This window comes from Hypanus sabinus, chromosome 16 (assembly GCF_030144855.1).
Source record: "Hypanus sabinus isolate sHypSab1 chromosome 16, sHypSab1.hap1, whole genome shotgun sequence".
Taxonomy (NCBI): domain Eukaryota; kingdom Metazoa; phylum Chordata; class Chondrichthyes; order Myliobatiformes; family Dasyatidae; genus Hypanus; species Hypanus sabinus.
The window spans coordinates 73,178,819-73,203,561 of record NC_082721.1 but is presented as its reverse complement, the minus strand read 5'-3'; the positions used below and the strand labels follow the sequence as shown (position 1 = coordinate 73,203,561).

At 46.5% G+C, this 24,743-nt stretch overlaps 2 protein-coding genes across 7 annotated transcripts in view; one reads left to right on the top strand and one right to left on the bottom strand.

Moving 5' to 3' along the window:
* pnpla6 (patatin-like phospholipase domain containing 6) overlaps positions 1–24,743 on the top strand; it is a 225,509-nt gene that overhangs the window by 4,648 nt on the left and 196,118 nt on the right. For 2 of the 5 annotated variants that reach the window (XM_059992131.1, XM_059992129.1), the window contains exon 2: positions 7,691–7,771. The exons of 2 other annotated variants lie outside the window; for them this stretch is intronic. In XM_059992131.1, the coding sequence (XP_059848114.1) occupies positions 7,733–7,771 (39 nt within the window). In that variant the 5' untranslated portion in view covers positions 7,691–7,732. Of the gene's footprint in view, positions 1–7,690; positions 7,772–24,743 lie in introns of those variants that run through there. One more of the 5 variants, XM_059992133.1, reaches the window with a different exon arrangement.
* The window catches only part of LOC132406448 (general transcription factor II-I repeat domain-containing protein 2B-like), a 32,854-nt gene continuing 10,020 nt past the window's right edge, over positions 1,910–24,743 (bottom strand). The window contains exon 2 of one of the 2 annotated variants that reach the window (XM_059992137.1): positions 1,910–7,590. In XM_059992137.1, the coding sequence (XP_059848120.1) occupies positions 1,952–2,881 (930 nt within the window). In that variant the 5' untranslated portion in view covers positions 2,882–7,590 and the 3' untranslated portion in view covers positions 1,910–1,951. The remainder of the gene's footprint in view (positions 7,591–24,743) is intronic. The other variant, XM_059992136.1, reaches the window with a different exon arrangement.

The following is a 24,743-nucleotide window of genomic DNA, read 5'->3' as shown; positions in this document are numbered from 1 at the left end:
TGAACTTCAAACTTTTCAAATCGTCCAGATTGCAGGCTCTTCACCATGTTTCTTTGGTCAAAGTTCCATCATCCAGTGTCATTGATGTAAATATGGTTCGGGAAGAACACTGCTGGAAATGACTCAGTGAAATGAAGACCTGCAGGAAATGCCCTGCTGGATGGGTTTCAATTATACACTACATTGCTGTCCTATTGCTTTCTGCCAGCATGCGACCAGCATGTTTAGTTCCCAGCTCCGTGCTCTCTGATACAGTTTTGTTACCGTGACTACTTTTATTGGAGTTGAGACAAGTTTGAATAAATAGTCAGCAACCACCAGCTTGTGCCAAAGTAACAGTAGGTTTGCCTAAATATGTGCTGTATGTTTATTAAGCAAGACCACAATTGCACAAGGGACTCCACTTTCTCCTTTATCAAGTTGCACAATTCACTTAATTGTGGATTTTGAATTCACTTAAGATAACACAGGGGTCATAGTACTGCACTTCTTCTGTAAATTTTATAGCATTTTATTCCTTCCAGGAAAAACTACACCAGAATGCAGCTGATATAATGGAATCACACAAGTACCCAAAGTGTTTTTTTGTTGTGCAGGTGAAGGGCACTCAAGTATTATACTAGAGAGAATCAGAATCAGGTTTAATATCACATGGAATTTGTTGTTTTGTGACTCTGTACATTGCAATAGATAGTAATAAGAACTATTAATTAGAACAGGGGTCAGCAATCTTTACCACTGAAAGAGCCACTTGGACCCGTTTCCCACAGAAAAGAAAACACTGGGAGCCGCAAAACCCGTTTGACATTTAAAATGAAATAACACTGCATACAACATTTTTTTTTGCCTTTATGCTATGTATAAACAAACTATAATGTGTTGCATTTATGAAATTGATGAACTCCTGCAGAGAAAACAAAATTACATTTCTGCATGCAACAAAAACATTTTGAACTCCGAAAAAAAGACGTTGGGTTGAAGGTTACTTTTAAGTAAAATACTCAATGTCTATTTGAGTCCTTCTTGTATTTATGAAAAACGCTGAACTTAAATTTTCCGCCAGCAGCAAACCAAAAATAATGTCAGCCAGCTGTCAACCTGAAAAATAAAAGGACTATTTCACTGAACAATGAAAAAATATGAATATACATAAAATAATAGGCAATTAAAATATTTATCATACTTGGTTAATGGGATTTCTGCTCCCGGACCTCAGCGCACAGCACCTGCACATCAGGGCTGTATGACGTCACCTTCATCTTTACACAGGATCGCAAGCTGTCATCTGTGAGGCGTGCACAATGTTTGTTTTTAATAAAGTTCATGTTGGAGAACACCTGCTCACATACATATGTGGATCCAAAGATCGACAGGACTCCAAGCGCGTACTTTTTAATGTTTACATAAATGTCGGGGATAGCATTCCATGTTTCGAACACAAGTTTGTCTGGTTTTAGGAGGTTTTCAATATCACTCCATTTGTGATTCTGAGCAAGAACGGCCTTCTGACGGGCAACATCTTCAAGGTCTGCTGTCAAGCGTCTAAACTTGGACACCCATATGTCTTTGTCGGCTATGTGGGCCAGTTCCATCTCAAGATCAGGTTTACTCACACCTGCCAATGCAGTCGTATTCAGTAGGGATGGATTGATGCTTAGGGGAGTGACCGGGAAGGATAATGTGTTTTTTTCCTCTCTGAACTCACAGAAGCGTTTCCCAAACGATGTTTGCATTGTGATGATTGCAGAATGTAAATACTCCGAATTTATCATGTCGTGACCTTGTTTGAACTCTCTCAAATTGGGGAAGTGAGACAAAGTGCCTTTCTGTAAATCTCTGGCAAGCACTGTCAACTTGCGCTCGAATGCCAAAACATCCTCCAACATGTGTAGGGCTGTACATCCTTTCCCCTGAAGAGCTGTGTTCAGCGTGTTCAGGTGCGCTGTCATGTCTACCATGAAGTGTAGCTTTTCCAGCCACTCTGTTCCAGCTCAGGAAAGGTGAGCCCTTTGCTGCCCAGGAAAGTTTTCACTTCTTCCAGACACGCGACAAAGCGTTTCAGCACCTCCCCTCTGGACAGCCACCGGACTTTGTTGTGCAGCAGGAGATCAGAATATGCGCTTTCCAGCTCGTCCAGTAACAAACGGAATTGACGGTGATTTAAACTTTTTGCCATTATTTTATTGACAATCTGAATGACAACATCCATTACTTCTGTGCATTCCAGAGGAAATGTTTGAGCGCACAGTGCCTCTTGGTGCAAGATGCAGTGAAAAGTCAGCAGCTTTCTGTCCAGCGACTTCTGCAGTAAAGCCACAAATCCCTTGTGCGTTCCCGTCATATTCGGTGCCCCATCAGTAGCTACTGACACCAGGTGGGTAGTCTTTATTCCTTTGGCTCTTAAACAATTCAAGACAGCCTCACAGATGTCCTCCCCCCGTGTTTGGTCTTTTAGAGGTATCAACTCAATCAGTTCTTCCTGTGGCCCGGCAGAGTTTACATACCGGTAGAACAGCGCTATTTGTTCAATATCACCTTTGTCTTTAGACTCATCACAGGCAATCGAGTAGGCCACAGCTGAATTGATGTCTTTAATTTGCTGTCTTGTGATGTCTTCTGCCATTTTTATGGTTCTGTCTTTGACAGTCTTTGCAGGGAGGGGCATATCCCTGATTTTCTGCACAATTTCACTCTTGTTTTTAAAGTCCGTGAATAGATGTTCTGAAATCTTAATGAAAGATTCTTTTATATATTCACCATCTGTAAACTGCTTCCCGTGCCTGACTATTTCCTGAGCGGCAATATAACTAGCGTATGTCGTTGGTTTTCCAGACTTCATCCATTGCTTGAAATGATTTTTGCTCAGATCAACCTTCCGCATCAGTTCCGAAACGACTTTTTATCTCTCATCTCCATCCGGATATTTTTGAGCAAAGGCTGCGTGTTTATTCTGGAAATGCCTTGCGACATTTGACTTTTTGTTGTTTGCTAGTTTCTCATTGCATATTAAGCATACCGGTAAACCAGTCTCGTCAACAGTGAAAGCAAATGAATCTGTCCACATATCATTAAACGTTCTGTTTTCTTCAGTCACTTTTCTTTTTTTAGAATTCTCCATAGTTGGCCTACCTTGGATCGAAAAATTAAAGAAATCGCGCACTGACGGGTGTCAGGTATTGGCAGTGGTGACGTATATTAATAGCGATAAAAACACTTTGTAGCGGTGTGCTCACGCAGTCAGTAAACTGCAGTCAAATAACTTTATTCGAACTAAACAGCCTTGCTTTTAAGCCTCCCTCAACCTGGCCCCCATGGGCGCGGATGCTGCAAAAGACACGTACTCACAAACCCCCGTAGGCTATCTCCCTTAGCCTGAACGCTGGCTAATTGTGAGCCGGTTCGGATGTGTTAGGAAATGGGTCGCCACAACGTCTTATTTAGATTGTACAAGATCACCATAATCTTCAAATTTAGAATTACATTTCAAAAACTAACAAACTAACATAAATACATTTTAATTAAATACTGACCAATTATTTTCCAAAGCAACAGGGAGCCGCAGCACAGAGGTAAAAGAGGCGCCTGCGGCTCCAGAGCCGCGGGTTGCCGACCCCCGAATTAGAATAACAAGTACTGTATAGAAAAAATAAGTAAATAGTGTGCAAAAATAGAGGTGAAAAATGCTGAGAATATGTTCATGGGTTCATTGTCCATTCGGAAATCTGATGGCAGAGGGGAAGAAGCTGTTCCTGAAATGCTGAGTGTGTCTTCAGACTCCTGTACCATCTCCTTGATGGCAGCAATAAGAAGAGGGTATGCCCTGGGTGATGGGGCTCTTTAATGATGGATGCTGTCTTTTTGACCAATAAGCTGCTTACTCTGATCAGCACATCCTAATCTAACAAATTTGTGGAGTTGCTTCTTGGGATGAATGTGTTTAAGAGTTGTCTATAATGACATAGATTTTAAAAACTGAGCATGTGGAGAAATAGTTATGCAATGAGGGAAGAGGCCCTTCAGCCCCACCATAACTGCACTGACAACCTGGTACCCATCTATGCCATCCCCCTCAATCCTGTTCCCCAGATACCCTTGTAACCTAATGTACCCCTTAATTTCCCCCCACCCCCAGTTCTTCCACACCCTTCATCCAGAGAGGAGGGAGAATTTACACATGGCTGGAATATGGAGGACACCCACAGGGAAAGCCCAGAGTTCCTGTGCAAACTACACACAAGACAGTTCAGGAGATTAGGGTTGAACCCAGGTCGCTGGGGCTATGATGTAGTAGCTCTAACTGCTGTGCCACCTAATAGTTGAGCACCTTGAAAATAATAGAAGTTCTGGACAGAATTAGCATGGATTTAAGCGAAGAAAGCTGTGTTTTACTAATCTGGAGATTTCTGAGGATATGACAAAGGAAGTAGTTAAGGGAGAACCAATGATTGAGGTGTATTTGTGTTTGAATGTTCAGAAGGCTCTCTTGAGATCCTGTACAAAATTTCTTCAGTATTGGAGCGCATGGACTTTGGAGTGATATCCTAATATGGTTTGAGAGTTGCTTATCAGACAGAAAGCAGAGCAGCAATTAAAATAGATTAGGGGTAGGTAAACCATAGGGATCAAAGCTAGGACTCAAGTTTTTCACAGTCTGTCAAAAAGGTGTCTGAGGGATCAAATGTCATATTTGCAGATTTGTTGATGGTACTAAACCATGTGAATCTAAAAGTGTGGAGGAGGGTGTAAAGAGCCTTCAGGGGATTTTGGATAAACAAGTGAATGGTTGAGAACAATACAGATGAAATACATTGTGTGGGAAAAATGTGAAGTTACCATCTTTGCAGAAAAGTTGAATTTTTGCTTTAAATGGTAAGGTTTAATAATTTTAATATTCAAAGGGACCTCTGTGCTTATTCAATTCAATTCAAGTTTAATTGTCATTCAACCATACATGAATATTCATAAGTACAACCAAACAAATCAGTGCTACTCTGGGGTCAAGGTGCAAAACAGAGTACCAACAGACGCACACAGCACAAAGCACACAAAAGATAGCAAGCACAAATGATATCACAATCAAGCAATAAAAGAGCCTGAAACTCACACCATCAGTCTAAGGTTGATCACAATCGAGCTTGTCTTCTGCCAAATAGGAGGGCAGCACTGTCTCCTGTCCAGGTGCTGTGTCACACCGACGCTGGTGGAGTGCATCAGCACAGATAGTTCTCTCCTGGTAGCTGTAAACAGGTGACCCCGAGGCTTGAGGTCCTAAGTCCATTGAGTGATGCCAAAATACAAGTCATTGAAGGTCAATGTGTAGGTGAAACAAACAATTCTGAGACAACATTGTACTGTATCTTCTGTTCCACAAAGTCTTAAATATAAGTGAAGAACTCTTGTTGCAATTGTTCTGAGCATTGGGGGTGGAGGCAGTGAGAGCATTGTATGCAATTTTGGTTCCCTTGCGAAGATAGGGTACACTTACTAGATGGGTCCAAGGATTGCGACTTTGCTAAAGAATATTTTGATTAGTGGTTGCTACACCAATCCACCTAGCTACTTCTGCCTGAGTGATATCAATTTACTTGAGTTTTTTTGGTAACCAGAGAAATGGTAATACAGCTGGCGTATGATAATTAATTGCAATACTATTGTTAAGCTTAATGATTAGACTACATTGTTCAAGATGAAATCTGCCTGATGTTAATGGAGCATATATGTTGTTTTTTTTATTTATCGCCTTACCCCTGACTGTTGTGAGTCTTTCATTATTTGAGGAACTTTCACTCAAGCACAACATAGACCAATCACCAGTGGCCATACCAGTTCCATCCTTATCATGAAGGAAGGCCATTGATGAAACAGTTTAACATTGCTGCATCTAAGATGCCATGCTGAGAAATTCAGTAGGCATACTGGTGTTTGCAATGAGTTGCCTTCAGTGAGCACAACCACTATTCTCTGTTCAAGATACAAATCTAGCCAGTGAAGCAATTCAGCATGATTGAGTTTGAATGCAGCTCCTACCAGAGCATGCATTTAAGTTGAGTGGTAAATTCGAAGATGTGGAGCAATCTTTTTTACTCTGGGTTGTAGATTTCTGGAATTTGCTGGCAAGCTTGGTGGTGGAAGCACGAATGATGTTTGGCCTTTACAAGCTTTTAATTAGACATGTGAATATGGAAGGATGTGTTTCAGGCAGACAGTAATTAATTTAATTTTTAATTTGTGGTATGAAAACCTCTTCCTGTCTTGTACAGTTCTTTGTTATAGCTGTGTCACTTGAAAGCACTAATTGCAACACTTTTCATCAATTTTTAAATTTATTCATTTTTCAGGATGTGATCATTACCAGAAAAAGCATTTATTGTTTTTCTTTAATTCTCACTCCAGGTGATGGGGAAAATAAAAACTCCTGGTACTAATGGTATCCCTATCTACCCAGTGCTGTTGCCTGCTCAATAGTATGTGGATGTACCTCCTCCTAAAGGATTATTTTGTTCCCTAAAAATAACTTGCCATTACCATTGACAAAAGTTGCTAATCTTGTCAATGACTCTTGCATCCTGAAAAACATATAAATTAAACAAGAACGATGAAAGGTGTTTCCAGTGCAATTGAGTGGCACCTGTTAGTGATCTTTAAGGAATAGAAAGAGCCAGAGTTTGAGGTAAATTAGGGGCTAGACATCTGGAAGCTCAGTTAATAACAGTTGGGTGATGGAAATTAATAGAAAAATTTGGAGGGGAGACTAAGATAGCTGGCCAATTAGTTGATCATTGCCAGACTTGAAAGTAGCTGGAATAGGAGTGAGGAATTAAGGAATGTTCTGCAGATCAAAGGAAGTCAAAGTTGTGTTGTCATATGCGCAAATATATACATGCACAAATGCAACCAAAAACTTATTTGCAGCAGTATCACAGGCACATGGCATCATGTAAGCAGTATTCATAATAAACCCAAATACAAATTTTACACAATATTTTACAAAGAAGAACATCATTAAAACAAAAAAGTCTATTTTAGTTTAACATGATTGAAATCTTAGTGATGGTTGGGATACTTGGGTGGAAGCTCAGCTCCAGGTTATGAACAGCTGATCTAACTAGGAACAGTGGTCAAGTGAAATTGTTAATGTGGGGAAAAAGTTTGAGACGGGCACCAAAAACATTGGATTTTCAATGCTAATTTAGAAGAAATTGAAACTTTTATAAAACAGTTATGCGGAAAACCTAATCTAAAGTGCTCCAACAAATGTCTTGCCGGAAAATTCCAAGCATGTACAAAGCATTGTTGGTTCATATGAATTCCTGTATAGGCACGAAGAGGAAGTGCAGATTAGTTCAAGACTTCAGCCATTCTTAACATGAATGTACATGCGCTTGCAACAACAACCTACTTGTAGACTGCATGTGACTGTTCTTACCTTCCTTGTATTTTCAAGACAAGAGCCTGCCCACAGTATTTTCCTTTGAAGATGTAAGAGTAGAAGTGATTTGGGTGAAGAGTTGGGAATAATCTATAATTCATGGTACTGCATGCTTTCAGAGAAAAGTAAAAGCTGCTGACTGTGCCTGTTATGTTTCCGTACTGTTGAAGAGATTGGAATTTAAGCTGATTGAGAACTTGAATTATTTGTGGCTTTTGTTTTTTTTTTCTTTTCACTTTCCACCCTTGTATTCTGGACAAGCACCTGCCTTTTGGGAGGATTTGACAAAGTGAACTGAAAAGAATGGGGCAGAATGAAGCTCACCATGCAGAGGATTTAGAGGTACCGCATTGGAAATGACTTAATGGCTTGCATATAAGATGTTTTGAAGCTTGTTTTTTTTTGCTGGGTTTAGGAGGGGCTTGGCTGAGAATTGGCGTGTAAGGAAACCTTTTGGGTTTATCTAGCTTTGAGCCTCTCGAGTTATGTGACTCTGGGTTTAATGAATATCCTCACTTATAATTCTCTTTTCTGTATATGACTTAATTTAGCTAGCAGCAAATATATTGTTTGAATGGTCCAATTAGTTTTTGACCCATCCACGTATGATTTATTTATTCCATACTTCTATCCTCATGCATATTTACCTGGAGCCTGAGTATTCTGCCTTTGTAACTGTACAACTGCTGCAAAATAACAAATTTCACGTTATATAAGATAGTGATAATAAACCTGATTCTGATTCAAAGTATATTTATTATCAAAGTGTGTTTTCAGTATACAGGGCAGTGCGCACAGAATACTGGAGGAACTCAGCAGATTATTTATTTAATTGGGTTTTCTTTATCTAGTTTTAGGACTTGCATGAAGATCTGATCACATTTTTTGTCATATTTATGCAGAAATAGAGAAAATTCTGCAGGGATTTTAGCACTATTATATCTTTTAACATAGAACATAGAAATCTGTGGCACATTACAGCCCCTTTGGCCCACAATGTTGTGCCGACCATGTAACCTATTCTAGAAACTGTTTAGGATTTCCCTACTACTTAGTCCTCTATTTTTCTAAGCTCCATGTACATATCTAAGAGTCTCTTAAAAGATCCTATTGTATCCGCCTCTACCACTGTTGCTGACAGTACATTCCATGTATCCACCACACTCTGTGTGAAAAACATCCCCCTTGTACCTACTTCCAAGCTCCTTAAAACTATGTCCCCTTATGTTAGCCATTTCAGTCCTCAGAAAAAGCCTCTGGCTACCCAACGATCAACACCTCTCATCATCTTGTACATATCTATCAGGTTACCTCTTATATTTCTCTTGAAATCGCTTGGGAAATGACTGGAAAGATAGCAGTGCAGAATAATATAGAACTGTTGGAAGCTATCTTCATTTATTTTCCCCTAGCTCCTGGAAATAGGAATAAATTTTCCTCAGCAATTGAAAGCTGAGATTCCTGGAACTGGAGTCTGCCACTGTTGTAACTGTGCTCTTTGTGGTGTAGGGTCATGTGTTGTCTCAATGCAATGTGCTAATTCCATCTTCTAAAGATCATTTGACTACTCATTTCTCGCGTCACAGTTGGTGGTTTCTTCTTGATGTTCACTGAGGGAACAGGAGATTTGTTACAATGAGGCATTAACATTGACCTTGAATGTCTCTACCACTGGTCTTTGATTGTTTATGCTCCTGGATTTCGAGGAATTTCTTGAGGCATTTCCAAGGCATACTGTCTTGGTAGTGGACAGAAAGGTTTAGCAATTAAAAATAGTTTAACTTCCAGAAGCTAGAAATAGAGTGTGGATACTTGGAGGGATTCTATCACAATTCCCTTTGTCTTCACTGAGATCCGGGAAGACTCAAGAGGAATTGTGATAGAATTTTGACATTAAGCTGACGCTAACTGTGTGCCATTGAATCCTGGCTAAATTGATTGTGTGGAAATATACAGTATAATTTATGGCTTGATTAGCAGCCATCCTATATTTTCAACATTCATTTGATCCCAAGATATTGAATACACTGATACTACCAAAACTATATCTTTTACAAAACTGTATTCTGATAGATGACCAAATTACTTTCTGTCTGCTAGAAAGTCCATCTTCTGTGACTGTAATAATGAATATCTTTCTTCTTCTGTTTGAGCAGTTGATCTTGCCTCCTCCTCTTCCTTCTCCACATTCATCTCTACTCATTGCAGCCAGAGAATAGCCTGCAAGGCTTGATGATTAAACCACTTTTGTGGTAAATGGTGAAGGAGTGGGGGGGGGAGGGTGCATTACCAGTCGTTCTGGAATGAACACCCCTTCACCATTCCCCATCTCCTTTTCCCCCTCTCACCTTACCTCCCTTTGGTGCTCCTCCCCCCTTTCCTTTCTTCCATGGCCTTCTGTCTTCTCCTATCATGCTCCTCTTTCTCCAGTCCCATATTACTTTCATGAATCAACTTCACAGCTCTTTACTTCACCCCTTCCCCTCCTTGTGTTTCTCCCTCCCCCTCCTCACCTTTTACTTTGTGAAGTGAAGAGGGTTATTTCTGGAGGCAAAAACGGGGGAAGGGTGAGGATTTAGGTAGACAATTGTAAGGAAGTGATTAGATGTAAATCAGAAGATAATAAGTTCATAACCAGTAATCTTGAAGGGTAAGGATAAAAAGGTGAGAGTTAAGGAAATGAAAGTGTTGTAGCGGTGTGCTACACGCAGCGCTAAAATTACGACACGGAGTCGGTAACTGCAGTCGAAGGAAAAAACTTTATTCGAAATCCTCAGCCTCACTTTTAAGCCTCCCTCAACCTGCCCCCCATGGCGCAGAGGCTCCAAAGCTCTGTGCTCGCAAACCCCCGTAGGCTATCTAATTGTGAGCCGGTTCGGATGTGCCAGGAAATGGGTCGCCACATAACCCCACCCCGCCCCAGAACCGGCGATACACCCACCAATGTCCACAGTCTGGGCCAGAACCTGCTTGGGAGGTCAGCCTCTGTGCCGAGGTGCCGGAAACTCGGCCGGTTGTGCCAGGTCCACATGGGCCGGTTTGAGGCGGTCCACCGTGAAAACCTCCTCTTTCCCCCCAACGTCCAGCACGAACGTGGACTCGTTGTTCCGGAGCACCATAAACGGCCCCTCTTATGGCCGCTGCAGCGGTGGCCGATGCCCGCCCCTTCGTACAAACAAAAACTTACAGTTCTGCAGGTCTTTGGGTACACAGGTCGGGTTCCGCCTGTGCTGTGAAGTGGGTATGGGGGCCAGGTTACCGAGCTTCTCGCGTAGTCTGCCCAGGACTGCTGCGGGATCTTCCTCTTGCCCCCGTGGGGCTGGTAGGAACTCCCCGGGGACGACCAGGGGCGCGTCGTATACCAACTCGGCCGATGAGGCGTGCAGGTCGTCCTTGGGCGCTGTGCGGATGCCGAGTAGGGCCCAGGGAAGCTCGTCCGCCCAGTTGGCTCCTCGCAGGTGGGCCATGAGGGCCGACTTCAGGTGACGGTGGAAACACTCCACTAGCCCGTTCGACTGTGGGTGGTAGGCAGTGGTGTGGTGCAGCTGAGTCCCCAAAACGCTGGCCATAGCTGACTACAGGCTGGAGGTGAACTGGGCGCCTCTGTCAGAGGTAATGTGGGCCGGTACACCAAAGCGAGATATCCAGGTGGTGATCAGGGCTCGGGCGCAAGATTCGGAGGTGGTGTCGGTGAGTGGGACCGCCTCTGGCCATCTTGTGAACCGGTCCACGATAGTCAGGAGGTGCTGCGCTCCTCGCGACACTGGCAGGGGGCCCACGATATCCTCATGAATGTGGTCGAAACGCCGGTGGGCGGGATGGAACTGCTGCGGTGGGGCTTTGGTGTGCCGCTGCACCTTGGCCGTCTGGCAGTGCATGCACATTTTGGCCCATTCCCTGACCTGTTTGCGGATTCCGTGCCAAACGAACCTGCTGGAAACCATCCGGACAGTTGTCCAGATGGAGGGATGCGCCAAGTTATAAATGGAGTCGAAAACACAGCGCCGCCAGGCTGTCGGGATGATGGGGCGGGGCTGGCCGGTGGCGATGTCACAGAGTAGGGTCCTCTCACCCGGGCCTACGGGGAGGTCCTGGAGCTGCAAACCGGAGACTGCGGTTCTATAACTCGGAATCTGCTCATCCGCCTGCTGCGCCTCTGCCAGTGCCTCAAAGTCTACCCCTTGGAAAAGGGCATGAACGGTAGGGCGAGAGAGCGCATCCGCCACGACATTGTCCTTACCCGAGATGTGCCGGACATCCGTCGTGTATTCAGAGATGTACGACAGGTGGCGTTGCTGGCGGGACGACCAGGGGTCGGACGCTTTCGTAAACACAAAGGTAAGCGGTTTGTGGTCCGTGAACGTGGTGAAGGGCCGACCTTCTAGGAAGTACCTGAAATGCCGGATTGCCAGGTAGAGCGCCAACAGTTCCCGGTCGAAAGCACTGTACTTGAGCTCGGGTGGCCGCAGGTGTTTGCTGAAAAACGCCAGGGGTTGCCAGCGACCTGCGATGAGTTGCTCCAGCACCGCACCGACTGCCGTGTTAGATGCGTCCACTGTGAGGGCGGTAGGGGCGTCCATTCTGGGATGTACTAGCATTGCGGCGTTCGCCAAAGCTTCCTTCGTTTGAACGAAAGCGGCGGCGGACTCCTCGTCCCAGGTAATGTCCTTGCTCGGACCCGACATCAGGGCGAACAGGGGGCGCATGATCCGGGCAGCTGAAGGGAGGAAGAAGTGATAGAAATTGACCATACCTACGAATTCCTGAAGGCCTTTGATCGTGGTGGGTCGGGGGAAGTGGCGGACCGCATCTACCTTAGCGGGCAGAGGGGTTGCCCCGTCTTTAGTAATTCTGTGGCCCAGGAAGTCAATGGTATCGAGTCCGAACTGGCATTTGGCGGGATTGATTGTAAGACCGTACTTACTCAGTCGGGCGCAGAGTTGACGGAGGTGGGACAGATGCTCCTGACGACTGCTGCTGGCTATGAGGATGTCGTCCAAATAGATGAACGCGAAGTCCAGGTCCCGTCCCACCGCGTCCATTAACCGCTGGAACGTCTGTGCGGCATTCTTCAGGCCGAACGGCATGCGGAGGAACTCGAAAAGGCCAAACGGGGTGATGAGTGCTATTTTGGGGACGTCGTCAGGATGCATCGGGATTTGATGGTACCCTCAGACGAGGTCTACCTTGGAGAAGATCCGTGCGCCGTGCAGGTTTGCTGCAAAGTCCTGAATGTGCGGCACAGGATAGCGGTCCGGTGTGGTAGCCTCGTTCAGCCTGCGGTAGTCGCCGTACGGTCTCCAGCCTCCCGTCACTTTAGGCACCATGTGCAGGGGGGAGGCCCATGGGCTGTCGGACCGCTGGATGATCCCCAATTCCTCCATCCTCTGGAACTCCTCCTTCGCCAGTCGGAGCTTGTCCGGGGGAAGCCGCCGAACGCGGGCGTGGAGGGGTGGTCCCTGGGTCGGGATGTGGTGCTGTACGCCGTGCCTGGGCATGGCCGCTGTGAACTGCTGTGCCAGAACCGATGGGAAATCTGCCAGGACCCTGGTGAAGTCGTTGTCGGACAGCGTGATGGAGCCGAGGTGAGGGGCTGGCAACTGGGCTGCACCCAGGGAGAACGTCTGAAAGGTCTCGGCGTGTACCAGTCTCTTCCTGGGCAGGTCGACCAGTAGGCTGTGAGCCCGCAAAAAATCCGCACCCAGAAGCGGTTGGGCTACAGCGGCCAGTGTAAAGTCCCACGTGAACTGGCTGGAGCCGAACTGTAGCTGCACCTGACGGGTGCCATAAGTCCTTACTGTGCTGCCGTTCACGGCCCTCAGGGGGGGACCCGGTGCCCTGCTGCGGGTGTCGTAACTCGTCGGAGGTAAAACGCTGATCTCGGCACCAGTATCGACCAAAAACCCGCGTCCCGACCTTCTATCCCACACATACAGGAGGCTATCCCGATGGCCAGCCGCCATAGCCATCAGCGGCGGCTGGCCCTGGCGTTTCCCGGGAACTTGCAGGGCGGGTGACAACGGCGGGTGACAACGCCCCACTGCCGATGGTAGAAGCACCAGTGTTCCTTGGGCTGGGGGTTGGCAGGCTCTGCGGCCGGGCCTGGACTGGTTTGCTGCTGGGAGCGTGGCTGGGAGATCTGTGCGATGGACGCCCCGCTCACCTTTTTGGCGTTCCACAGCAAGTCCGCCCAGGCTGCCACCTTCCAGGGGTCACTGAAATCCGCGTCGGACAGCAGCAGGCGTATGTCCTCGTGCAGCTGCTTCAGGAATGCCTGCTCAAACATGAGGCAGGATGTGTGTCCGTCGGCTAGAGATGTCAGAAACACACTGAGTCTCAGCAATTTGCAGAACGGTAAACTTTATTTTTCGAGTCTGCAGAGTCGGACCCAACCAGCTCCTGCTAGATTGAGTGCCGAATTACACTTTGCACAGTTTTTTTATACCCTAGTTGTTTACGACTTTGTGAGTTGCACCCATGTGAGGTGCAGACATTCTTCCTTAATCTCATTACAAAATTACAAATGTGACTACCCTTTGGCCCACTTATCAGCCTCAGCGCATTAACACCATTATTGTTCAACCGTTAAGCATGTCTTCCCGTTACCTGTATCGCTTCTTTAATCAGCAAGCTATTGTTTCATCCTGATTTTGCAAATTGGTTTATACGTTGCCCTGCAAGTTGCTTTGCACGTTCTTTCTGTGTCAGCACATTCTAAATGGACTCCTTAAGAATCATTTCTCTCAATCCACCCTTTTTCTTTTTAGAATGTGCTATCAGTTGGGCTTTTGCCACGGGTTTACATAGGCTTCTTCCTCTAGCTCTATTTCCCTTTGTAGGAGTACCTGAACAGGATCAGCCGGGGCCCCTGGTTGCATGACTTGTCTTGCCACCCGAGCTACTAGCTCCCGCAAGCAGGGGATCAGACATGGTAGCAGAAGGAGGACCATCAATCCCCCTCCTATAACCCCTAAAGCGGTTCGCCACCAGCCTCCTTTCAACCATCCGTCCAGCCAGTCCCAATACCCCAGCGGCTTCCAGGTCTGTACCGGCACGTGGGCCAGTTTCCTTATTTTATCTGATATTTTTTGAACCACCTTTCCGTTGTCATCTATCTTTAAGCAGCAGTTGGTTAGATTAAACTTTCCACATACTCCTCCTTTTTGTTGTAGTCATAACATTTCTCGTTTACATGCGAGTGTGATACAAAGGACCCTGGAAAAACCGTCATGCCCACCCTTACCGTCGTCCTGCACTTATCACATCCCCCTTCAGCGCTTCTCAACAATAGCAGTATATACATTACAGTCCCAAAGTTCATTCTGTCCGTCTTTTGAGCTTTAGCACCATCGGGTCTTCTCCCTGGACGCAAGTTCATTCTGCACCTTCTTCGGGCTTTACGGGTCCCTTGATTCTCGCGGCGTGGGTCCACCCTTTTTCTTTTGTCCTTACTGCGGCTTCGGTGGTCAGTAGCACCTGGAATGGGCCTTCCCACTGCGGCTGTAACTTCTCTGGCTTCCAAGTCTTAATCAGGACCCAGTCACCGGGCTGAGTTCGGTGGAGTGCGAAGTCCAGAGGTGGGGTTTGTGCGAGTAACCCCTTCCTGCGCAATTCTGCAAAAGAACGAGACAGTGCCTGTAAATAGTCCCTTACAAAGACATCTCCCCCTTGCAGGGAAGGATAGCCCTCCACCTTGTTCCAATATGGAAGGCCAAACAACATTTCATAAGGGGATACTCCTATATCTTTTCGAGGAGCCGTGCTAGTAGGGCCAGGGGTAGACACTTGGTCCAGTGTAGCTTGGTTTCCATCATTAGTTTTGTCAATTGCGTCTTCAAGGTACTGTTCATCCTCTCAACTCTTCCTGAGCTCTGAGGGTGCCAGGGGGTGTGCAGCTTCCACTGGATTCCTAAGGCGTCACAGATTAGCTGGTGTGTTTTTGAGGCAAAGTGTGTTCCCCTATCTGAATCAATAGACCCCATTATTCCATATCTCGGGACTATATTTTCTAATAGGATCCGTGCCACTGTAGGGGCGTCCGCTTTAGTGGTTGGGAATGCTTCCACCCACCTAGTGAAGTGATCCACAATTACTAACAGGTACTTCCATCTCTGAACTTGTGGTAGTTCCGTAAAGTCTATTTGGATCCGATGGAACGGTCGGACGGCTAGTGTTTGTCCCCCCTTATGGGTGGCACGCATCATTTTCTTGTTTACCTTTTGACAGGTGTAACAGCCCCACACCTCCTGTTGAGCTAGTGTGAATATCCCTTTACAAACATAGTCCCTTAGGATAGTGTCGCACATAGCTTGCACTCCCCAATGGCTTTGTTGTTGTAGTTGTTGCAGTATATGACGAGTTACTTCCTTATTCAGTACTTGCCGTCCGTCGGGGGTCTTCCACTCGCCTTCTGATGTTTGTCGGGCTCCCCTGTTGATTCCCCGTATAAGAACTGTGCCGGGTTACAACTATTGTTCCTTTCAAAGCTTACATCATCCCCGACCATCAGAATGGTTTCGTATTTCAGTATGCGAGAGTCCGTCAACCACCGCTGAGCTTTTTGGGCTAAGAGGGTGCTAACGGAGTGCTGGGTATACACCGTCATTCTTCCCCCAAAGGTTAATTTCCGTGCTTCTTCTACTAGTACGGCTGCTGCCGCTACGGCTTGTATGCACGTCGGCCATCCCCGGGATACCGGGTCTAACATTTTTGATAAAAAGGCCACAGGTTGCCGCTTTCCTCCTTTTTCTTGGGTTAGTACTCCTAACGCAGTTCCTTCATTGTTTGTTGCATACAGCTGAAAGGGCTTTTCCAGTGCTGGCAGTGTTAATACCGGGGCCCGAATTAGTTGCCCTTTTATTTTCCGGAACTTCTGTTCTTCTTCTTCGGTCCAGCTGATTATTCCCCGGTCTTCCTTTGCCAATTTGTCGTACATAAACTTCACCAGGGAGGTATAATTCTCTATCCAAATCCGGCAATAGCCCACTAAGCCCAGAAATTGTCTTATTTCCTTCTTTGTCCTGGGAAGCGGTATTTTAGTTATTCCCGCTATTCTTTCTGGGGTTATTTGGCGGTGCCCTTTACTGACTCTGTGTCCGAGATATGTTATTTCCTTCTCGACAAATTGCAGTTTCTTCTTGGACACCCGCAATCCTTTTTCTCCTAGGTAATTCAGGAGTCTTATAGTATCGTCTCGCACTACCTCCTCTGCTGGTCCCGATAGTAGTAGGTCATCGACATACTGTAATAGTTGGTTCTTTTCGGTACAATGGAATCCAGCCAATACTTGCTCCAGTACCTGTTCGAATAGGTTTGGGGACTCCGTGAACCCTTGGGGCAAGACGGTCCACCGGAGTTGCTTCTTCCGCCCAGTGAAGGGATTTTCCCATTCAAATGCGAACATATCTCGGCTACCTTCCTCCAACGGGCAACTCCAAAAGGCATCTTTTAGATCTATCACACTGAACCATTCATGTTCAGGAGGTATTTTGCTCATTAATGTATAGGGGTTAGGCACTACCGGGTATCGTGTTTGGACTACCGCATTTAAGCCTCTCAGATCTTGAACCATTCGATACGTGCCGTCGGGCTTTCGGACCGGTAGGATGGGGGTATTAAAGGGTGACATACATTCTTCCAGGAGTCCATCTGATACTAATGTCTCAATTACAGGTTGTAATCCCCTCCTCCCTTCCATGGCAATGGGATATTGCCGTCTTCTCTCTTCTGCTTGTTTGTCCCACTGTGGGTCGTTTACTGGAAATTTCTGGTCCCCCGGTAACTCATTCGGCTGTTCCCTTCCCCAAATTGATATTGCAGCTTGTCGTATCATTTGCCTCTCTTGTGCAGAAAATAGCGTTCCCATAATCGCATGCATTTCTTCCCAAGCGTAAACATTAGGTCCTAAGAATTGATCCAACTGTTCTGCCAGTCCCATCGGATCTTCTAATAAAGTTTTCATATCTTTCTTAAATCCTCGTACTTCGGTACTTGTCAGAGGGACGTTTACAAATCCTGTTCCTCCCCGTTCTCCTCCCATTGGAACCTCTCGAAGGGGACACAGCTGTACCTCTTCCTTTTTTAATTCGTCTTTCTTTTTCTTATCTGCTCCTGTCACACTCCTTGTTTCGATCCTTGCTTTTGCTTTTTCCCTAACATCCCTCTCTTCCCTCTTCGGGTCTATTTCTTCTGTTTTTTCACTTTCTTCACGTCCTCCCTCTGCTCCCGCAAGGGGCGCAGAAGGCTGGACATAGGGAGGGGGTAAATGATCGAGTGGGTCCCACTTCCGCTCCCCTTTAATGCCCAATTTAAAACTCTTTGTTGTTACTCCTGGCCAGGGAGCCCAACAAAAAGCATAAGCAATTTCTTCCGGTTTTACACTTGGTTTTGAATTAACGTAAATGTTTAAGGCTTGTCGTACCCAATCCTCCTCAGACCCAAGCCACGGCCACCAGACCGCAGGTTTTTCTATCGGCTGTTTCGACCAAATTAAACAGTACTGTATCATTTTTTTTCTTTTGTTTCCCTTTTAGTCTTCCACATCCCCAATTCTCAAACATTCTACCGAGGGGGCTATCAGGAGGAACCCCCGGGTATGGTCCCGGTCTTCTCCGTCTCCTCTTTCTTTTTAGAGCCACCCCCTCCCATCTTATTCCGCTCTTACTTAATCCCGCACCCTCCTACTGCAACAGTAGGCACTTTACCCGGTGCGTCCCAAGGACTTTTATCAGGAGGACCCCCGGGTAGCGATCCCGGTCTTCTCCGTCCTTACTTATTCCCGCACCCTTCTACTATAATAGTAGGCACTTACCCGGTGCGTCCTGGGGACTTCCAGTACCAGGTACTGTCCCCTTCTCCCCGTTTACCACTCTGCGCTGTCCGGATATCACTCGCTCAAGCCGCGTTGGAGCGACGAGCAAGGAGTCAGGGACCGCCAAACTCGGCGGGGTGCACCGTCTCCGATGTCCTTCCTCGTGTCCACCGCGGCCGGAGTGTGGATCCCGGACGAGCCCCCACGTTGTCAGAAACACACTGAGTCTCAGCAATTTGCAGAACGGTAAACTTTATTTTTCGAGTCTGCAGAGTCGGACCCAACCAGCTCCTGCTAGATTGAGTGCCGAATTACACTTTGCACAGTTTTTTTATACCCTAGTTGTTTACGACTTTGTGAGTTGCACCCATGTGAGGTGCAGACATTCTTCCTTAATCTCATTACAAAATTACAAATGTGACTACCCTTTGGCCCACTTATCAGCCTCAGCGCATTAACACCGTTATTGTTCAACCGTTAAGCATGTCTTCCCGTTACCTGTATCGCTTCTTTAATCAGCAAGCTATTGTTTCATCCTGATTTTGCAAATTGGTTTATACGTTGCCCTGCAAGTTGCTTTGCACGTTCTTTCTGTGTCAGCACATTCTAAATGGACTCCTTAAGAATCATTTCTCTCAATCCACCCTTTTTCTTTTTAGAATGTGCTATCAGTTGGGCTTTTGCCACGGGTTTACATAGGCTTCTTCCTCTAGCTCTATTTCCCTTTGTAGGAGTACCTGAACAGGATCAGCCGGGGCCCCTGGTTGCATGACTTGTCTTGCCACCCGAGCTACTAGCTCCCGCAAGCAGGGGATCAGACATGGTAGCAGAAGGAGGACCATCAATCCCCCTCCTATAACCCCTAAAGCGGTTCGCCACCAGCCTCCTTTCAACCATCCGTCCAGCCAGTCCCAATACCCCAGCGGCTTCCAGGTCTGTACCGGCACGTGGGCCAGTTTCCTTATTTTATCTGATATTTTTTGAACCACCTTTCCGTTGTCATCTATCTTTAAGCAGCAGTTGGTTAGATTAAACTTTCCACATACTCCTCCTTTTTGTTGTAGTCATAACATTTCTCGTTTACATGCGAGTGTGATACAAAGGACCCTGGAAAAACCGTCATGCCCACCCTTACCGTCGTCCTGCACTTATCACATCCCCCTTCAGCGCTTCTCAACAATAGCAGTATATACATTACAGTCCCAAAGTTCATTCTGTCCGTCTTTTGAGCTTTAGCACCATCGGGTCTTCTCCCTGGACGCAAGTTCATTCTGCACCTTCTTCGGGCTTTACGGGTCCCTTGATTCTCGCGGCGTGGGTCCACCCTTTTTCTTTTGTCCTTACTGCGGCTTCGGTGGTCAGTAGCACCTGGAATGGGCCTTCCCACTGCGGCTGTAACTTCTCTGGCTTCCAAGTCTTAATCAGGACCCAGTCACCGGGCTGAGTTCGGTGGAGTGCGAAGTCCAGAGGTGGGGTTTGTGCGAGTAACCCCTTCCTGCGCAATTCTGCAAAAGAACGAGACAGTGCCTGTAAATAGTCCCTTACAAAGACATCTCCCCCTTGCAGGGAAGGATAGCCCTCCACCTTGTTCCAATATGGAAGGCCAAACAACATTTCATAAGGGGATACTCCTATATCTTTTCGAGGAGCCGTGCTAGTAGGGCCAGGGGTAGACACTTGGTCCAGTGTAGCTTGGTTTCCATCATTAGTTTTGTCAATTGCGTCTTCAAGGTACTGTTCATCCTCTCAACTCTTCCTGAGCTCTGAGGGTGCCAGGGGGTGTGCAGCTTCCACTGGATTCCTAAGGCGTCACAGATTAGCTGGTGTGTTTTTGAGGCAAAGTGTGTTCCCCTATCTGAATCAATAGACCCCATTATTCCATATCTCGGGACTATATTTTCTAATAGGATCCGTGCCACTGTAGGGGCGTCCGCTTTAGTGGTTGGGAATGCTTCCACCCACCTAGTGAAGTGATCCACAATTACTAACAGGTACTTCCATCTCTGAACTTGTGGTAGTTCCGTAAAGTCTATTTGGATCCGATGGAACGGTCGGACGGCTAGTGTTTGTCCCCCCTTATGGGTGGCACGCATCATTTTCTTGTTTACCTTTTGACAGGTGTAACAGCCCCACACCTCCTGTTGAGCTAGTGTGAATATCCCTTTACAAACATAGTCCCTTAGGATAGTGTCGCACATAGCTTGCACTCCCCAATGGCTTTGTTGTTGTAGTTGTTGCAGTATATGACGAGTTACTTCCTTATTCAGTACTTGCCGTCCGTCGGGGGTCTTCCACTCGCCTTCTGATGTTTGTCGGGCTCCCCTGTTGATTCCCCGTATAAGAACTGTGCCGGGTTACAACTATTGTTCCTTTCAAAGCTTACATCATCCCCGACCATCAGAATGGTTTCGTATTTCAGTATGCGAGAGTCCGTCAACCACCGCTGAGCTTTTTGGGCTAAGAGGGTGCTAACGGAGTGCTGGGTATACACCGTCATTCTTCCCCCAAAGGTTAATTTCCGTGCTTCTTCTACTAGTACGGCTGCTGCCGCTACGGCTTGTATGCACGTCGGCCATCCCCGGGATACCGGGTCTAACATTTTTGATAAAAAGGCCACAGGTTGCCGCTTTCCTCCTTTTTCTTGGGTTAGTACTCCTAACGCAGTTCCTTCATTGTTTGTTGCATACAGCTGAAAGGGCTTTTCCAGTGCTGGCAGTGTTAATACCGGGGCCCGAATTAGTTGCCCTTTTATTTTCCGGAACTTCTGTTCTTCTTCTTCGGTCCAGCTGATTATTCCCCGGTCTTCCTTTGCCAATTTGTCGTACATAAACTTCACCAGGGAGGTATAATTCTCTATCCAAATCCGGCAATAGCCCACTAAGCCCAGAAATTGTCTTATTTCCTTCTTTGTCCTGGGAAGCGGTATTTTAGTTATTCCCGCTATTCTTTCTGGGGTTATTTGGCGGTGCCCTTTACTGACTCTGTGTCCGAGATATGTTATTTCCTTCTCGACAAATTGCAGTTTCTTCTTGGACACCCGCAATCCTTTTTCTCCTAGGTAATTCAGGAGTCTTATAGTATCGTCTCGCACTACCTCCTCTGCTGGTCCCGATAGTAGTAGGTCATCGACATACTGTAATAGTTGGTTCTTTTCGGTACAATGGAATCCAGCCAATACTTGCTCCAGTACCTGTTCGAATAGGTTTGGGGACTCCGTGAACCCTTGGGGCAAGACGGTCCACCGGAGTTGCTTCTTCCGCCCAGTGAAGGGATTTTCCCATTCAAATGCGAACATATCTCGGCTACCTTCCTCCAACGGGCAACTCCAAAAGGCATCTTTTAGATCTATCACACTGAACCATTCATGTTCAGGAGGTATTTTGCTCATTAATGTATAGGGGTTAGGCACTACCGGGTATCGTGTTTGGACTACCGCATTTAAGCCTCTCAGATCTTGAACCATTCGATACGTGCCGTCGGGCTTTCGGACCGGTAGGATGGGGGTATTAAAGGGTGACATACATTCTTCCAGGAGTCCATCTGATACTAATGTCTCAATTACAGGTTGTAATCCCCTCCTCCCTTCCATGGCAATGGGATATTGCCGTCTTCTCTCTTCTGCTTGTTTGTCCCACTGTGGGTCGTTTACTGGAAATTTCTGGTCCCCCGGTAACTCATTCGGCTGTTCCCTTCCCCAAATTGATATTGCAGCTTGTCGTATCATTTGCCTCTCTTGTGCAGAAAATAGCGTTCCCATAATCGCATGCATTTCTTCCCAAGCGTAAACATTAGGTCCTAAGAATTGATCCAACTGTTCTGCCAGTCCCATCGGATCTTCTAATAAAGTTTTCATATCTTTCTTAAATCCTCGTACTTCGGTACTTGTCAGAGGGACGTTTACAAATCCTGTTCCTCCCCGTTCTCCTCCCATTGGAACCTCTCGAAGGGGACACAGCTGTACCTCTTCCTTTTTTAATTCGTCTTTCTTTTTCTTATCTGCTCCTGTCACACTCCTTGTTTCGATCCTTGCTTTTGCTTTTTCCCTAACATCCCTCTCTTCCCTCTTCGGGTCTATTTCTTCTGTTTTTTCACTTTCTTCACGTCCTCCCTCTGCTCCCGCAAGGGGCGCAGAAGGCTGGACATAGGGAGGGGGTAAATGATCGAGTGGGTCCCACTTCCGCTCCCCTTTAATGCCCAATTTAAAACTCTTTGTTGTTACTCCTGGCCAGGGAGCCCAACAAAAAGCATAAGCAATTTCTTCCGGTTTTACACTTGGTTTTGAATTAACGTAAATGTTTAAGGCTTGTCGTACCCAATCCTCCTCAGACCCAAGCCACGGCCACCAGACCGCAGGTTTTTCTATCGGCTGTTTCGACCAAATTAAACAGTACTGTATCATTTTTTTTCTTTTGTTTCCCTTTTAGTCTTCCACATCCCCAATTCTCAAACATTCTACCGAGGGGGCTATCAGGAGGAACCCCCGGGTATGGTCCCGGTCTTCTCCGTCTCCTCTTTCTTTTTAGAGCCACCCCCTCCCATCTTATTCCGCTCTTACTTAATCCCGCACCCTCCTACTGCAACAGTAGGCACTTTACCCGGTGCGTCCCAAGGACTTTTATCAGGAGGACCCCCGGGTAGCGATCCCGGTCTTCTCCGTCCTTACTTATTCCCGCACCCTTCTACTATAATAGTAGGCACTTACCCGGTGCGTCCTGGGGACTTCCAGTACCAGGTACTGTCCCCTTCTCCCCGTTTACCACTCTGCGCTGTCCGGATATCACTCGCTCAAGCCGCGTTGGAGCGACGAGCAAGGAGTCAGGGACCGCCAAACTCGGCGGGGTGCACCGTCTCCGATGTCCTTCCTCGTGTCCACCGCGGCCGGAGTGTGGATCCCGGACGAGCCCCCACGTTGTCAGAAACACACTGAGTCTCAGCAATTTGCAGAACGGTAAACTTTATTTTTCGAGTCTGCAGAGTCGGACCCAACCAGCTCCTGCTAGATTGAGTGCCGAATTACACTTTGCACAGTTTTTTTATACCCTAGTTGTTTACGACTTTGTGAGTTGCACCCATGTGAGGTGCAGACATTCTTCCTTAATCTCATTACAAAATTACAAATGTGACTACCCTTTGGCCCACTTATCAGCCTCAGCGCATTAACACCGTTATTGTTCAACCGTTAAGCATGTCTTCCCGTTACCTGTATCGCTTCTTTAAATCAGCAAGCTATTGTTTCATCCTGATTTTGCAAATTGGTTTATACGTTGCCCTGCAAGTTGCTTTGCACGTTCTTTCTGTGTCAGCACATTCTAAATAGACTCCTTAAGAATCATTTCTCTCAGACAACATCTCATTCATTAAAGCCGATGGAGGTCTGTCGCTCAAGCCATCCAGGTGCAGTAAACGGGCAGCCCGCTCGCGCCGTGAGAGTCCGAAAGTCCTGAGGAGCAGGGCTTTGAATTCCGTGTACTTGCCGTCTGCCGGGGGCGACTGTACGAACTCCGCGACCTGGCCCGCTGTGTCCTGGTCGAGGGAGCTCACCACGTAGTAGTAGCGGGTGTCTTCTGAGGTGATCTAGCGAACGTGGAATTGGGCTTCAGCTTGCTGGAACCATAGGTTCGGTCGCTGTGTCCAGAAACCCGGCAGTTTCAACAAAACCGCATGAACAGAGGCGGCGTCGGTCATTTCTGGTCCAAAAATCGTTTGGACCGTCGGGGTCACCAATTGTAGCGGTGTGCTACACGCAGCGCTAAAATTACAACACGGAGTCGGTAACTGCAGTCGAAGGAAAAAACTTTATTCGAAATCCTCAGCCTCACTTTTAAGCCTCCCTCAACCTGCCCCCCCCCCCCCCCCCCCCCCGTGGCGCAGAGGCTCCAAAGCTCTGTGCTCGCAAACCCCCTAGGCTATCTAATTGTGAGCCGGTTCGGATGTGCCAGGAAATGGGTCGCCACAGTGTCTGACTAAGAATAGATTAACACTAGGTGTGGTAGAGAATTAGAATTTTGTTTGAGCAGTAAAATAGACTAGAAGAGGAAAATCCCAGGAGGAAGTATGCACTGCAGCTGAGTAGTGGTGGGAAGGTGCTGATCGAGTAAACTAATTTATTCTGAATGATGTTTAAGCCTGTTGGCTGTTGTTGGTTGGAGAGTGTTCCATTGCATTCCTGTTTTGTTCCTTGTTAACTGGTTTTGGGACACCTGGTGGTGGGCTATTGCAGAATAGATTTCAATTCAAGGGACACTGGAAAATTGAGTTCAGGTGAGAAAGATTTAATTTAAATTGAGATTAAATTGGTGAATTGAGTAACTCACAGAAAGGACTTTAAATTAAGTATTAGGGATTGGAGTGGGGCGGGGAGAGGCAGGGTTTGGGTGAGTGTAAACAAAGTCAGGGAATATTCAAGTGCATGGTTACAATATGGGTAGTAAGTATGACAGGAGGTGTCAAAACATTCAAAAATAAGCCTGATCTATCTGTAAAGGCAGTGTCATGAAAATAGTT